At 41.3% G+C, this 16,880-nt stretch overlaps 1 protein-coding gene across 1 annotated transcript in view; it reads right to left on the reverse strand.

Annotated features, from left to right (window-relative positions):
- anpepb.1 (alanyl aminopeptidase, membrane b, tandem duplicate 1) overlaps positions 1-16,880 on the reverse strand; it is an 86,997-nt gene that overhangs the window by 46,924 nt on the left and 23,193 nt on the right. Inside the window, exons 3-6 of the mRNA XM_043674558.2 lie at positions 16,098-16,234; positions 13,426-13,552; positions 11,030-11,184; positions 1,153-1,266 (exon numbers count right to left, since the gene is read on the reverse strand). Coding sequence (XP_043530493.2) covers positions 1,153-1,266; positions 11,030-11,184; positions 13,426-13,552; positions 16,098-16,234 — 533 coding nt within the window. The remainder of the gene's footprint in view (positions 1-1,152; positions 1,267-11,029; positions 11,185-13,425; positions 13,553-16,097; positions 16,235-16,880) is intronic.

Genomic DNA, 16,880 nt, shown 5'->3' on the forward strand with positions numbered 1-16,880 from the left:
CATTCATCTCTCCACATCTCTATCTCATTTTCCACTTTTAAGACATTCCTTAAAATCTACTTTTGTTCCTAGCATTTGGTCATCTGTCCCAACATTGCTTTCTGTATCTCAATTATCATTAAATGTTGCAATAATATAAGGAATTGAATATGCTACCTGAAACAATCAAATGACTGTATCACTCACAGACACTTCTAATCTTGATCCTTTACTCCAAGGTCATGAGCACAGCCTTGAAATTATTTTATTTTCTACTAGATTTCCAAATGATTTCGTGGATTTTTATTGATAAAACACAAGCAGCCTTAAGCCACGGATTCAAACTCAGTAAGAACTACATTAATCTCTTCTCAAGCTCAAGAGTCCAGGTCAGACTTTGCTGTAAGCACTGAGCAAACAGTGGCTGTTTGACCATTCATTGAGCTGTCTTTGCCCACAGACATTCTGTAGGGTTTTTTAAATTAAACAAGCCCATGAAAGTACAATAGCTCCTCACAGCACTGTCTCTGGCAATTCCTTAATTAATCAGCACCTATTTGCCAACTGAACAGCACCTTTCTCTCATGCAATATGAATGGTGATTCTCTTTGAGATTTGGTATTCTAACAACTGTGTCCTGATGATTGCAAACTGTCTCTTTTTATAGCAATATTCAAGCCCTGGATTGCCAAATGATTATGTTGTTTTGCTCAGGAAAAGTTGCTTTCCAATTTGTGCATAGATAATGATGGGTACTTTTAGACTCACCATCACTTTGCAGCAAAATGCAGACCATATAGCTCATCAATACTGATAGCTGTTCACCTTCTAATACCAAAAACAGTCTTAAAGTCACAGAATCACTCAACCAGTAAAATGAATTTGATTTGAGTGTGTACTTTTTTTTGATAACTGTAAGGCAACAATTTCTTTAACTGTTGAGCATAATGTTAATAACTATTCATCACATCAGTAGTTACAATAGAAGGTGAAATTAATCTGTAAATTGACTAACTTTGAGAATTATCAGTCTCGGATCTCAATAAATCAGTTCAATCAGGATAATGCTATCAGATTCAAGTCATTTTTATCTTTTCTCTTATGAGCAACTTAATGTTTTATAAGTTGCTCATAAGAGGTCTTTTTTAACAATTCTGACCCTGATCATCTTACCACACCCCACTCTGGCTCAGCCTCATCTGCTCCTAGGTATTCAACATAAGAAGCAAATCCTTCATTCAGCCACAGGTCATTCCACCACTTTATCGTTACCAGGTTTCCAAACCACTGAAAGAAAGAAAGAGTTAACATTAGAATGTATAAATTTTCCCATAAACTGCTGTAATACTTCAGAAAAGTAACAGACTCATTCTCAAACAAGAGGTGAGTGACAGTATCATTTTACAAGACAAATGTGTTATTGCAAGAAAGTGTAGCTATATTATTCAGTAACAGAATGCTATTTCAGAAAACAGTATCAATTTTATTTCCTTCATGGAATGTACATCTTTGATCAAGTTTCAGGCCCAATCTCCTAAAATCTTCTTCATTGGTTCAACATTAGTTTTGTCTGGTTGTATCTATATGAAGCATCTTGCAATGTCTCTACGCTATTAGCACTACTTAGATTCAAATTGTTTTTGTTGTGCAGCTCAAATAGGTAATACAGTTAAGCATGGACAGCTTGTTAACCGTATGTTAGAAACTATACCAACGCTGGAGAACCAAAGTGATCTTAACTGGTGACAGGCCAAAATTATTCAATTTATTATTCATTATCACAACTGAGGTTTAAATCCCTGCTCACAATAGTTGCAGCTGAGTTTCACTGCATTGACTGCTCTTGTAGTGGTGCCACGTCTGGTCACCCCTACAGATCTGATGGGGGTTCACAGTCCAACCTCCAACTACTTTTTACTGTCATGGTTTACCCAAGTCATTTTCTCTCTCTACCTCAGCAACATACCACCTTTGAGGAAAATTCTCTTGTTTTTCTTCAAGTAATTCCATGGGATATTTTACAGCCACCCAAGATGAAAGATGCAACTTTGGTTTGATTGACAGCACTGCAACAGTGCAGCTCTCCCTCAGCACTGACCCTCTGACAATATAGCATTGCCTCAGTACTGACCCTCGAACCACACAGCACTCCTTTGGGCTAGATATTCCAACAGTTTAGCACTGCTTCAGTACTGTCCCTCTTACAGTACAGCACTTCTTTGGGCCTGATACTCTGACAATGTAATGCCCCTTTAGTGTTGAGTACCAGATCACAAAAGAGTGCAGGGGGTCATATCGTGAGCAACACCAGACATACCTAAAATGAGGTGTCAATCTGTTGAAGCTACAATGTTAATATCTGATTTAAAACTTCACAAAATGATTCATTTTTTAAATTGTGGCATATGGGCATTTTCCCCTAGTTGCCCCTGAGAAGATGGTGGTGAGCTGCCTTCTTGAACCGCTGCAGTCCATCTGTTGTGGATTGACCCACAATGCCAGTAGGGAGGGAATTCCAGGGTTTTGACCCAGATTTTGACTGTAGGAACTGCAATACATTTCCAAGTCAGTTTGGTGAGTAGCTTGGAAGGGAACTTATGTTCACATATATCTGCTGCCCTTATCCTTCCAGATGGAAATGGTCAGGGTTTGGAATGTGCTATCTGAGAATCTTTGGTGAATTTCTGGAGTGCATCTTGTAGATAGTACACATTGCTGCTACTGAGCATTGATGATGGAGGGAGTGGATGCTTGTGGTAGAATGGTAGTTCCCTAAGACTGAGCCAGGAGACCTGGGTTCAAGTTCTGTCTGCTCCAAAGGTGTGTAAATAATATCTCTGAACAGATTGATGTAGGAAATATGTAAGAATAGAACACCTGATACACTTGAAGGAGCTGTAAGACTGAATAGTTAACAAACCCTATCCAATAAGAAAGGTGTCTCAATATCTGCCTCACAACTGGCTTGGAAATATATCAACATTAACAACAGAGGATGGTTGGCTAGAGATGATGATTGGAAACTTAGGGATTTTTTTAGACCACAGATCATAATGTTAGTTACTTTTAAGAAGTGGAGATGCATGTGTTGGACTAGGGTGGACAAAGTCAAAAATTACATGACACTGCGTTATAGTCCAACAGGTTTATTTGAATCATAGAATCCCGACAGTGTGGAAACAGGCCCTTTGGCCCAGCAAGTCTACATCAACCCTCCGAAGAGTATTCCCCACACCCATTCCCCAATTATTCCACATTTATCCCTGACTAATACACCTAACCTCCATGTCCCTGCACACTATGGGCAATTTAGCATGACCAGTTCACCTAACCTGCACATCTTTGGATTGTGGAAGGAAACTGGAGCAACTGGAGGAAACACACGCAGACACTGAGAGAATGTGCAAACTCTACAGAGACAGTCGCCCGAGGCTGGAATCGAATTAAGGGATACGGGAAGAGTGCAGGTAAGTGGCATTGAAATGCACCTCAGCCATGATTGAATGGTGGAGAGGACGCGATGGGCCGAATGGCCTTACTTCCACTCCTATTTCTTGTGGCACCCAGGTCCCTCACACTTGAGCTGTGAGGCAACAGTATTATCCAGTGAGATACCGTGTTGCCCTAAAAGCCACAAGCTTTTGGAACCCCTGCTCCTTCTTCAGGCAGCTAGTCAGACACAGAATTTATAAGTAAAAGATCAGAGGGCCATACAATTTATGTAAATGCCTTGAACAAACCTAGATGGCTGTTAAGTCTTTAGTCAGTTAGAATGAATGTGCAGGTTTCGATTGATTAATATATAAATCCCAGAATTTCTTTCAAGTCACTACCCCAAGATAAAACCCAAAGTTACCAGAATAAAGGTGACATCTCAGGTGAGACAATGTATTTTAAGTGCGAGGCCATGTTTCAGTCTGTTTGTATGTCATCCAGGAGCCAGACTGGTTTTATTTCCAAAATAGGAATTTATAAAATGCCACAGTGACTGACTGTCTACAGACAGTGTGTTTTAAAAGAAATATAATGGATCTGCAAATTCAAATCTGCAAATGCAAATTCACCCCATAGATATATATATGTGTATGTGTGTGTGCGTGTGCGCTTAAGAGCAAGTGAATGTGAGGGAGTATATGTGTGCGAGAGTGTGTACAAATGTGAGGGAGTATATGCCTATAAGACAGGGTCTGTGAGAGTGAGTGTGCATGTTTGTGAGAGTTTATGATGTAGTGGGGTCACCTGTGTGACATGAATTCCAAATCCCTGTTGAGACCATCCTCATGCGTATCAAACATGGCTATCAGCCTCTGTTCGGCAACTCAGTGTTGTTGCGTGTCCTGAGTCCACCTTGGAGGATGTTTACCTGAAGATCAGAGGCTGAATGTCTTTGACCTAGGTTTGTTTAATACATTTGCAAAAGTTGTATGACCCTTTGATCTTTTACTTATAAATTCTGTGTTTGATATATTGTCACTCACTAGCTGCCTGAGGAAGGAGCAGGGGCTCCATGAGCTTAGAGTTTCAAATGAACTTGTTGGACTATAACCCAGTCTTGTGTGATTTTTGACTTTTCAGAAGAACCATGAAAACAAATGTAAAAGTTTAGGATATGGTGGCACGGTGGCACAGTGGTTAGCACTGCTGCCTCATAGCGCCAGAGACCCGGGTTCAATTCTCACCTCAGGCAACTGTCTGTGTGGAGTTTGCACATTCTCCCTGTGTTTGCATGGGTTTCCTCCCACAGTCTAAAAATGTGCAGGTTAGGTGAATTGCCCGTAGTGTTAGGTGAAGGAATAAATGTAGGGGAATGAGTCTGGGTGGGTTGCTCTTCGAAGGGATTTGTTGGGCCAAAGGGCCTGTTCCCACACTGTAGGTAATCTAATCATGATATACTGTGAAGTTAAATTTTATCAGTGGAAAAATAAAGTGGTTTTGCTGAAAGAAGACCTAATAAATTTATATGAAGCATGATCAGACTTTGGTAAATGTTGAAAGCGCTTGAAGTGAATAGCTCAGTGCTTTAGAAAACAGAGTAAAAGAGAGAAAGAATAGGTTGTTGCCTAGCCACAAGGTGTCCTATGATACAGGAGACAAAAACAAGTTTACTTTTGAAAAGGTGAGACCATCAAGATGATTTGTGAGGGCAGGTTTCTTTCAAAGAGAGAAACAGGTCATTCAGAGAGAAAGGGATTGAAATATCAGAAGTGCACTTTCACAGTCACCAAACAGACAGCAGAAGAAAAGAAGTCCTGAGTGGCTTAGAAGTTCGTAAGAAAAAGCTCCAGAAACAGAAAGCTTTAAGGTCTCAGAAAGGAAAACATCCTACAAGGACGTTGAATGCATGGGTTTAAGAAACAAATGCGATTGAGTGAGTGAATTGTGTTAGCAGTTTAAGGGTCTTCGAGGAGAAAGTGAGGGCTGCAGATGCTGGAGATCAGAGCTGAAAATGTGTTGCTGGAAAAGCGCAGCAGGTCAGGCAGCATCCAAGGAACAGGAGAATCGACGTTTCGGGCATAAGCCCTTCTTCAGGAAGGGCTTATGCCCAAAACGTCGATTCTCCTGTTCCTTGGATGCTGCCTGACCTGCGCTTTTCCAGCAACACATTTTCAGTTTAAGGGTCTTGCAAAGATACATTAATTAAAGAAGAAAACATTGAGCAAATGCACAATTTTTCCAAAAAGAAACCAGGTACATCGTACCAACCAAACAAGGAAATTCAAAGTGGAAACATATTAATGCTCACTAAGGTTTGAGTATTTGTAAGGTTGATGCTGAGGGTCAAAGTCTGAATCCGTATTTCTGATATTTGTAACTGATATCTGATACAACCAGTTCTTGTACAGTATGAAGTAGTTTCTTTTCCCTTTTTTGTGGAATAAAGTTTCAGGTTCTTTTAATTCAAAGTAATCGTGAATATGTTAAGTGACTGACAACAACGGTATCAAATTGCAAAAATAAAACTTATGATCTGTAGGCCAGGTTTCATTCTGGAATCTAACTTGTCCCGTGCTACAAATTGGCAGCAATGAGGCTCAATTCTGATACCTTGGGAATCTCTTCCTAGTGAGAACAGAGATCAACAATAATGAAATTTAGCATCATCTCCTGTGTACCAGCGGATCCTTCTTCATTGGCTCACTTCCTCAGTACTACCTGCCTGTCCACCTAACTTCGTATCATCGGCAAACTTCGCTAGAATGCCCCCAGTCCCTTCATCCAGATCATTAATATATAACATGAACAGCTGCGGCCCCAACACTGAACCCTGCGGGACACCGCTTGTCACCGGCTGCCATTCCGAAAAAGAACCTTTTATCCCAACTGTCTGCCTTCTGTTAGGCAGCGAATCCTCAATCCATACCAGTAGCTCACCTCGAACACCATGGGCCCTCACCTTGCTCAGCAGCCTCCTATTTGGCACCTTATCAAAGGCCTTTTGGAAGTCTAGATAGACCACTTCCACTGGGTTTCCTTGGTCTAACCTACTTGTCACCTCTTTAAAGAATTCCAACAGGTTTGTCCGGCACGACCTCCCCTTACTAAATCCATGTTGACTTGTTCTAATCCGACCCTGCTCTTCCAAGAATTTAGAAACCTCATCCTTAATGATGGATTCTAGAATTTTACCAACAACTGAGGTTAGGCTAATTGGCCTATAATTTTCCATCTTTTGTTTAAAATGAATGTTCTTCCCCGGTTGTTATATCCTGAGGATGCTCCCGCTGTTATTACCCATAGAGATGCTGCAGAGGTTTGTGCGATGGCTTGGATCATTTATTTGGTGCCGTAGGTGCCCCTTAATTAAATTTACCAAGTTGTAACTTCCACAGGAAATGGCAAGATGGATCTCCCAGATTTGAAGAGATATCAAATAGGCACCCTGTTGTTATATGTATGCAAATGGGTGCGTAATGACTCGAAGTCGATATGGCTTGATGTGGAGGCCTCACAGGTAAAATATCCCTTCATAAACTTACTGCTGATGGATAAGATGGGGTTGGTAGTTGAGCACTGTGAGAGTCTAATTATCATAAATACGGTAAAAGCGTGGAGGATGATGTGGCAGGGTGAGGGAATTTGCTTAAGACTTCGCCATTCATCCCGATAGTGAGAGCCCCAGGATTTAGACTGGGGTCAATGGATGCTAGCTTTAGACCATGGGAGGGTAAAGGAATCTCCTGTCTTGGAGATCTATTTGAGGGAGAAGTCTTGATGTCTTTTAGCCAATTAGGTCAGAAACACTAATAGGGTCCTTTTCTAATATTTCCAGGTTAGGGATTACATACAGAAGAAGACCATGCTCTTGATCCAGCCCTACAAGTCATATATAGAATGTAGAGTGCTCCAATGGGGGGGGCGCTCTCTCAATAGTACCATACATCACCTGCAGAGAGGGAATGCCCTGGGGGATATGGAGAGACTCCATGAGATTTGGAATCAGGAGTTAGGGGAAAAAATCTCATTGGAAATATGGGAAGATGTATGGGGGAATGTAAAGAAGATTTCAATGTGCAATAAGGCACAAGCGATGCAATTGAAGATCCTACACAGGGCCCATATGCTGCCAGAGAGGTTAGCAATGTTTAAGAAAGGTGTTCCCCGAAATGTCCCACATGTAAAAACAGTATTGGCACCCTTACACATTGCTTTTTGTCCTGTTACATGATCCCCGGATACTGGGAGTCCATAGTGAATGAGCTGGAGAGGATCCTGAGAATGGAAGTTAGGGAGGATCCGGTGTCCCTTCTTTTGGGGCTACCGAATCTTCCCTCTTTGGGTGAGCACGGAGAGAGGTTATTCAACATTCTTATGCACTGTGCAAGGAAGAACATCCTCACGAATTGGATATCAGAAAAACCTCCAGGTCTTGCAGGGTGGCAAAGACTTGTGATGGAGCACATCCCTCAGGATTACCTGACAAGTACAGTGCACCACGGAACAGAACAATTTTATAAGACGTGGCAGCCCTTTCTAAACTACATAGACATGGATCTGTCAGCAATATTGATTCAGGCCTTTATATAGCCACGAGGGCCGTATATGGTAGTCCGGAGACCCCGGGGGTTGGGGGGGGGAGGGCTGCTACATACGGGTATAATCACTGTTGGGTGAAAGTGAGGACTGCGGATGCTGGAGATCAGATTCAAGATTAGAATGGTGCTGGAAAAGCACAGCAGGTCAGGCAGCATCCGAGGAGCAGGACAATCGACGTTTCAGGCAGAAGCCTTCATCCTGAAGGGCTTTTGTCTGAAATATTGATTTTCTTGCTCTCATCTTGACTATAATCATTGTTGCTCCAGTGGACGGCAGCCTTGATGAAAGTGCAGCGAATGGAGTAATGTAATATAGTACAATGTAGTGTAATTTAAGTTTAGTGGATGGTAATTTACTTTAATGTTATTTTATTTAATTTGAGTTTGTGCTAACTTGGTTTAAGTTAAGGAAATACGAGTCAATTGTATCTTGAAGAATGGTAGGCAGTTTATTATTAGCATAGAGTCACGACATGATTGAAGAGCTTCAGGGCAGAGGAAATGACCTGGGAGTTGCAGTGGGAGAGGGACTCCCTGAGATTCTTGTAGAGAGAGGAGGAAAACTTCTTCAAGGCAGGCATCCTTGCAAGAGGATTTGTAACATAACAGTACAATATTATTTCTACTTTTCTGTACTTTTATAACTTTTTGTGGTTAGTGTTTTTGTAAAACAGTGAAAACATTTTTCAATAAATATATACATTTAAAAAAAGCAGGTTGTATTGTTACCTGCCTTTGTGTGTGCATTGGAAACCTGGACAATGTGCAGAAGACATCTTCAATCCTAAGAGAAATATCATCAGTGTGCCTTTTTAAACTGATGCAAATCCAGTGGCGGAATAGACTCCAGAATCAGTACCCTGTCTCATGCTAACATTATCAACATTGAGGCACTGATGGCTGTCAATCATCTTCATTGGGCAGGCCGCACTGTCTACATTCCTAACAGAACTTCCACATGCCTTATACTCCGAGCTGTCCTGACAAGTGATTACCAGAAGGACACAGGACACACTTCAAGGACTGTCTTGGCAAGTGGGGAATATTCCATCACACTCCTGGTTTGTGCTTTATAGATGGTGAACAGGCTTTTGAGAATCAGGAGTTGAGTTACTCATTACAGTATCCCCAGACTCTGACTTGTCCTTGTACCAGAGTATTTATATGGCTAGTTCAGTTCAGTTCAGTTTCTGATCAATAGTAACTCCCAGGATGTTGATAGTGGGAGAAACAGTGAAGGGAGTGTCACTGAATGTCAAGCTAGCAATAGCTAGATTCTCTTTTATTGGACACTGTCAATATCTGGCATTTGTGTGGCATGAATGTTACTTGCCACTTATTAGCTTAGACCCGGATAATATCTAGCTCTTGCTGCATTTGGATATGGACTGCTTCAGTATCTGAAGAGTCCCAAATAGTGCTGAACATTGTGCAATCAACAGTAAACATATCCACTTCTAACCTTATAGTGAAGGGAAAGGTCCTGTGTTATGATCCCAGCTTGTGTTATTACAGGACAAGCCCAATCCCAAAAATTAAAATATAGATTTGGTTTTAGCAATATAGAGCAGATATTTATTACATAAAAGAAATTAAAATAAACCAAACCAAGTTCTCTAAATATAATACAGCTTAAAAGATTTTAAAACAAACAAAATCCCACTTGCTTCCAAATCTTTATAGTCAGTCAAAATCCAGAGAAATTCCTTCTCTATCAAATCTCTGAGTTTAAATTAAATGCTTTTCCTCAGTTCTAGTCCTGTGCTGTGAGACATTTTCCATTGACCGTTCATAAGAATGAGAATGTAGATTTGGCCTTTGTCACAATCTGCGAGTACTAACCAAACTCTTCTGTTCTAGAGGTTTCACAAATTACATGCTTTCACCGAGGTAACCTATTTCCTGAACTGCTCTGAATGATCTCCTTTTTCAGAGAGAGATTGTACTTCAGTCAGATCTTCAAAGTTATGATTAATGCTTAACTCTCCTAAACCCAAAATCAACATAATATCTTTTAATATTTTATCTCTCCTGTCATAAACTCCCAAAGTGTGCCATGTATCACAGCCCTACCTTTGGAGCAGAAGGCCTGAGTTCATGTCCTACCTGATCCCTACATTTCTGAACAGATTGATTAGAAAATATCTAAACCCTCATAATATAAACAAACTTTCATTAACACTCCACGGTCCTTGCAATCAAATCCTCTCTGCCACGAACTAGTTTAAAAGCATGGTTCCAGAAAGACCAAAAGCTTTCACAAAAATCCAAACTTAAAAACCTGACATGAATATAAACATACAATTAATATTAACATAAGGCACATGCATCTCATCTCAATTGATAAAACAGCTGAAAATGATTGGGCCTAGGACACTCTCCTGAAGAACTCCTGCAGAGATGTTCTGTCAGAGGATTTGACCTCCAACAACCACAACTATCTTCTTTTGTGCCAAATATGACTCCAACCAGTGGAAAAGCTATCTCAAATTCCAATGATTCCAGTTTTTCTTGAGCTCCTTGACACCTCACTGTCAAATGCGGCCTTGATGTCAAGAGAAGTCAACTCTTACCTCACCTCTGGAATTCAGCTCTATTGTCACTTTTTGATCTAAGACTGTAATGAGGCCAGGAGCCAAGTGGCCTTGACAGAAACCAAACTGAGCATCAGTGAGCTGGATATAGCTGAGCATGTATTTCTTTATTGCACGACAACTGCCTCTATCACTTTGCTGATTATCAAGCATAAACTAAGATAGCAGCAACCAGTGGCAAGTGCAGAACCCTCTCAACACTCAGAGTGCAGCAATCCCTTAGTAATGACCATTCAACAGTGCAGCACGTTGTCAGTACTGACCCTCCTTCAGCACTGACCCTTTGACAGTGTAGCGCTCCCTTGATACAGTTAACTGTGGTCAAATCAGTTGAACTTTCCAACTCAGACTAAGAGTACTACGAGTTAAACTAATGCTTGATTAATCTCATCTTATGGCAGAAAATGGGAAAGAACATTGTACCTGATGAGCCAGTTCATGTGCAATAACCGTTACTACTCTCTCCTTGTTTCCAATAGATGACAGGTTGCGATCATACAGGAGAGCAGTCTCACGATAGGTGATAAGACCCCAGTTCTCCATTGCGCCAGCATTAAAATCAGGAAGGGCAATCTGATCTATTGGTAATTCAAGAAATGTAAAACACTCTAATCATTATCTGAAGGAACATGAGAGATACACAGACTATGTTCAGTTCATTGCTGTCTAATAATTCATGCTCCAGAGAATCTTTGATATGTATTTGCAATAACTCTATAGGTTGGAGTGCTTATAATTTATTTCTTTATAATTTCATCGAGCATCATCTTGGTAATTTTTAAAGAGGGAATGAGCCTGCTACAGATGGCCATGGAACTTCTCCATGACCCATTTGAGGAACTCCAGCAGTGCCCTAATGAGCAGAGTCTCAGATCCATAGAGATGTTCTTGGATTCTGTCCATTGAGGTGAAAGATGGCAACAGAGACTTGCCTATGTGGAACATCAAATTATCAGAACAATAATTCAAGCTTTCCCTTTTAATGTGTTCTTATAAATGATTGATCTGAAATATTAGATTTTCACAAAACTTGGCTAAGCATCAATTTCATTACATTTCCCTGTGTGAACCCTGGAGACTTTTCACATGCAACATTACCCTGCTCACCTCACTATACACTACACCTCCCCTTTCACACTATCTTGCACAAAGCAATATTCCATGGTTCTTGCAGCAGGCATGTTTAAACCATAGCAATGTAATGGATTAAGCATAGCCCACCCCAGGTCACTGCAGTGCCCACAATGCTGAGGTCAACTACCTTCTCTGCTCCATAAACGGAAGTACCATCATCTTTCTGCATTACCTTCTACTCACCCTAACTCTGCCACTGCACCAACTCCTCGGTGCCTCTCATCATTAACCTTGCTATTCATTCCGCTGACTGCTCTGCCCCTTCCCCTCCACTGCACGCTCCCCTCTCATTCCAGCTCACTGTTACTGGTATAGCCACTTGACCAGTTACATTCACATTTAATATATTATTTTGCTCTTGAGAGCTAGTGAACAAACCTGATGGAATCTGAACATTTTATGAATAAACGTAGAGTGTAACCTGAGAGAATATTCTGGCACCATCTCCAAGCAGCTAAACTTTACTGATGACAGGTGGAACTGACTGACTCTCTCTGCTATGAAAGTAATTCCAATCAAGCATTGTCTCTGGGCTGAGAAACAGAGTTAAAGTTTATGGGTTATAATCTTGCATCGAAACTCAGAAAATGTATTCAAGTGTACAGTAGGGAGGGGGATGGTGGAGGGAAAGGACAGATAGGATGCTGTGTGGTTGGGTGAAAGGTAGCAGCAATTAAATGCCAGAAGGACTTGGTGGTGCACAACAAAAGAGGGCAACAATTGAGAAGGAGAAAATGACAAAGACAGTACCACATATTTCCTTCAGGGGATTTGTACCTAGAGGGTCCAGGTCACAGCGAGTTTCCTGCCCAGATGCAGGATTACACACCCCCACCCCAGCCTTGACCTCTGCTGGCATTGGAACCACAAGCAAGTTGGATGTGGAGGTTTTGGGCACCTTGGACTGTGCTGACAGGAAAGTTGTGGGGCTTCCTGTGTGTGGCTTCTCCTCCATATGGAGGCATGCTGATACTACCCTGAGACTCTGACCTATCACAGTCCCTCGTTTCCTCCCCCTTACCTTCTATTTGATGCTCAGCGCCAGGCATTACACCAATGGAGTGCAAGTCCATGCACCTATCCAGCAGACTGTGTGCTAGAATTGGTTCTCCATAGCACTGCCAACATGGACACTGAGGCAGCCAAAAGTGCGCTGACACCAACTGATTACATCAGTGGACTCCTCCATCCTACAATCTATTCACCGATTGGCTCTGAGAAACCAACCGGTTTGTGTCTGTCTGTATACCATTTGCTGGATTCCACCAGGACCATGCTGTTGGGCAATTTGTGGCTCAGGAGCTGAGGGTTAAACATGGTACCAGTGGGAATAAAAGTACCAACAGGGCTACACAATTCCATCCATCCCCCCCTCACCCACAATGGCACTGTGTGAAGATGGGATATAAGGTGCTGAATAGAACAATCACATAAGAATGGTCACCTTCCCATTATCCAAAGTGAGTCCCCAAAATGACAGTTTGCCAAACAGTCAAAATTCAGCCAAGTTTCTGGCTGCAAAATGATTTAGGAAAGAAGGAAAATAGAGTATGATCACACTGAACCGAAAATATTGTCAGTCTGATTTGCAGAAATGAACACATTTAAAACAAGAAACTGGATTGCTTCGACACCTGGTTATGAACAAATATAAAACACTTAAAGCTGAATAAAAACTGTCCTACCTGATTTTGGGAGTGGATAGAAAACATTGTAATAATTTTCAAAAAATTGTAGAATTTTCCCAGTAACATTTACTGCGTATTTTCCTTGATCTTCCTCAATTGCTTGCTTTCGTGCCCAAATGCGGATCTTTAAAAAAAATGTTTATAATTGCTTCTTGTCAAATGAGGCTTTCATTTCAGACACCATCTCTCAGAAGAATAGACATAGCAAATATAGCTCTGGTCTTGTATCAAGACAAATATACTGATAGATCCTTCTGGATTAGTGGTGCTGGAAGAGCACAGCAGTTCAGGCAGCATCCGAGGAGCAGTAAAATCGACGTTTCGGGAAAAAGCCCTCCTCTCACTTCTCTCTCCACCCTTCAGGCTCTCTGCCTGTATTCCTGATGAAGGGCTTTTGCCTGAAACATCGATTTTACTGCTCCTCGGATGCTACCTGAACTGCTGTGCTCTTCCAGCACCACGAATCCAGAATCTGGTTTCCAGCATGTGCAGTCATTGTTTTTACCTGATAGCCCCGGTTGATTGTAGGTGGGGAGAAGGATCTATCTCTTTGTAGAATGGCCCTAGATTCCGAGTGCCACTGCATTCAGACACAGGAGTGGTTGGTGGAAAGAGCACTCAATACATGTGAGAGGACTTGGGGCCTTTAGCACTGGCTGAATACAGGATCGCTCCGTCTGTTACTGCAGGAAGAGCCCTCTCCTCTCGCTGTGGGTAACAGACAGTGAGGATTGGACAATAATCCATACACTGCCCGGGAGCCTGCAGTGTCACTGGAGCCAGGACAGAGAGATATGGGGGCATTTCATCCCCCAATGCCAAAGATCCCTTTATGAAGGCTATGCTGGTAAGAAAGGTTTGTTTCCTGCATTAATATTACCCCTGAATCATTTAGATCCAGGACTAAGTGTCTCAGAAAGCACAGCTGACCCAGATGCTCTATCTGCCTGATATGGCTGGCTCCACAATGGGTTTACAATTGACAATTATATTACCTTTTTCATGCCCAGCTTCTATCCTTTGAAGATAAGCAACAACTACCTCACATCACCATTCCAGAATTTAAAAGCTCTGAATTCATGGGCACCAATCAATGATTTACACCCATTACCTCATTGCTCTGTTCAAATCTCATCCTTCTTGCCCTCTGAGTTCCATTATTTTTCACTGCTGGGTTTTTATCAGTGCAGCTGTATGTTCAACATTGGGCAGCTGAGTGGTCTCTGTGACACTCCCAACTATTCCCACCTTTAGCTAAGTTAGTTCCCTTTCATGATTCCAATGAGGGTATTCCAATGATTCCAGTGCCCATCACTGCAGGCAACACTCTATCTCAGAATCTTAACTTCCATAAACAATCCATATTTTGTACTCTCTCTATCCTAGTTTCTTTCCCTCTTCCCAGTTTCTGTGTCCTGTTTTCTGAGAGTCATTTTAAATAAAGACAAGAGGATCATGAAACCACGTACAGCATTACCCAGCACCTTAGTATTGCATATCTAAATGACTGCATTTTATTGGTGTTGTAAACACTTGAGTGCCTGGGTGAATCATATAGAACAGAGACTTCATCAAGTTCTTTAACGCAAAAGATGCAGCATTAGGGCTGTGCACTATTACCCAGAGAGTATACCGTAAGAGACTGAAAAACTTCCCCAACTGCCCCCAGCCCTTAGACTGTAGCTGGCTGCCAGAAAGATTAGTCAAGCTGAATACTAAAGGTCATCTCCCAACCTGGAGCTTTGCACCCGAGGTTTAAAATTCACACATCAGTGTCAAATGGATTTGAGTACATCGTTTATGGATTGTGGAGTAGCAGGGTCATTTGAGACCTCAAAGGGGTGGTTGCCATGTCTTTTTGCAAGCTACTCCAGACCCAGCTAAAGAACCTTGTTCAAGGTCATGAGCCTTGGTCAGTAGCAAAACCAGCAATTTATTTTGTAGTGACAGTGGAATAGTAATAGCCTCAAGAGAACTGCAACTTCTAAGCAGAGGACCTTTCTGGAGGAGGATTCACAGAATTTCCGAATTATCACAGTAGAAAGAAGCCATTCAGCATGTACCTCCTTTACGCAAGCGGAGGAACAGGGCTAGGCCTGTTGAGTCTTTTCCACTATTTAATACAACTGTGACTGATGAGGAAGGCAATGGGAAACCACCTCATTTATCCTTTTCACCATCATAGCATTCATCGAAAGGGGTAATGAGATGATTTTACAAACAAATGAACAAAGGGTACCACACCTAGGGTACATAACCACTATATACAGAATTGTTGATCCTATCACTACTTAATGCCAATAGTGATGAGACTCAAATATCTCAATATCAGAGATTAAGATCTATTGACAGTGTGATTGTGAAACATTCACTTTCTTACATTCCCACCAGATTGCTGGCTGAAAAGTGCCACTATTTTAGTTTCTGATTACTACATCAAATGCCACTTTTGAAGTCCTGAAGGTGAATATGGTGTTGCCTCCATGATACAGAATAGGGAGAAGTGACAGGATTGTTGTTTTTTTTACATCACAGCAGCCAGATACAATGAATCCAAGCTGAGGACAATCAAACACCAACTCTTCATGGGAATAATTCCCACCCACGTAAGTTACCCCAAAGGAAGGAGAAATAATTCCATGTAAAAATAACCAAGTCTGATCTCTTACCTCAGTATCACTTGTATTGTCATAATCATAATCGAAGTCAGAAACAATAAAAGCAAGCAGGTAAGTAGACATCTTAGGTGTCTTTTCAAAGCTAGTGATTATCCACGTCATGCCATTATCATGTATAGTTGTCCTTTCTGAAATAAAGAATCAAACTTTTTTGTGTTTAAATTAAGAACTTAAAAGTGCTTAATTATTTGTAATAAATTACTTTGAAGAAACTGGTAGTTTGGTACCTGCAGCAGCAACTCAATGCACAAAAAGATCTCTTTAACAGTTTGAGGATATTTCAAAACACATGCTCATTTTGGTACAATTGTTTAGAGTAAGGAATTTGGCCAACTTTCAGAATTTATCCAAATTGTCCTGAACAGCTTTTTAAACAAATAGTACATTTAATTTTCTATAAATCATTCAAAATTATTTAATTTGTTTTATTTGATGTGATTTTCTTGACCATTCTATCTCAGCAAATTCCATGTATTCTCATTAAGAGCAAGAGTAACAGGGTAGTTGTTATGGGGGCCTTTAACTTCCCCAATATTGACTGGGAATACTATAGTTCAAGTAGTTTAGATGGGTCAGTTTTTGTTCAAAGTGTGCAGGAGGGTTTTCTGACACAGTATGTAGACAGACCAACAAGGGGCGATGCCATATTGGATTTGGTACTGGGGAGTGAACCCGGCCAGGTGTTAGATTTGGTGGTAGGCGAGCACTTTGGCGATAGTGACCATAATTTGGTTATGTTTCCAATAGTATTGGGCAGGGATAGGAATACTGCAG

This window comes from Chiloscyllium plagiosum, unplaced genomic scaffold (assembly GCF_037043375.1).
Source record: "Chiloscyllium plagiosum isolate Xiang-an unplaced genomic scaffold, Cpla_swu_hap1 HiC_scaffold_39, whole genome shotgun sequence".
Lineage (NCBI taxonomy): Eukaryota > Metazoa > Chordata > Chondrichthyes > Orectolobiformes > Hemiscylliidae > Chiloscyllium > Chiloscyllium plagiosum.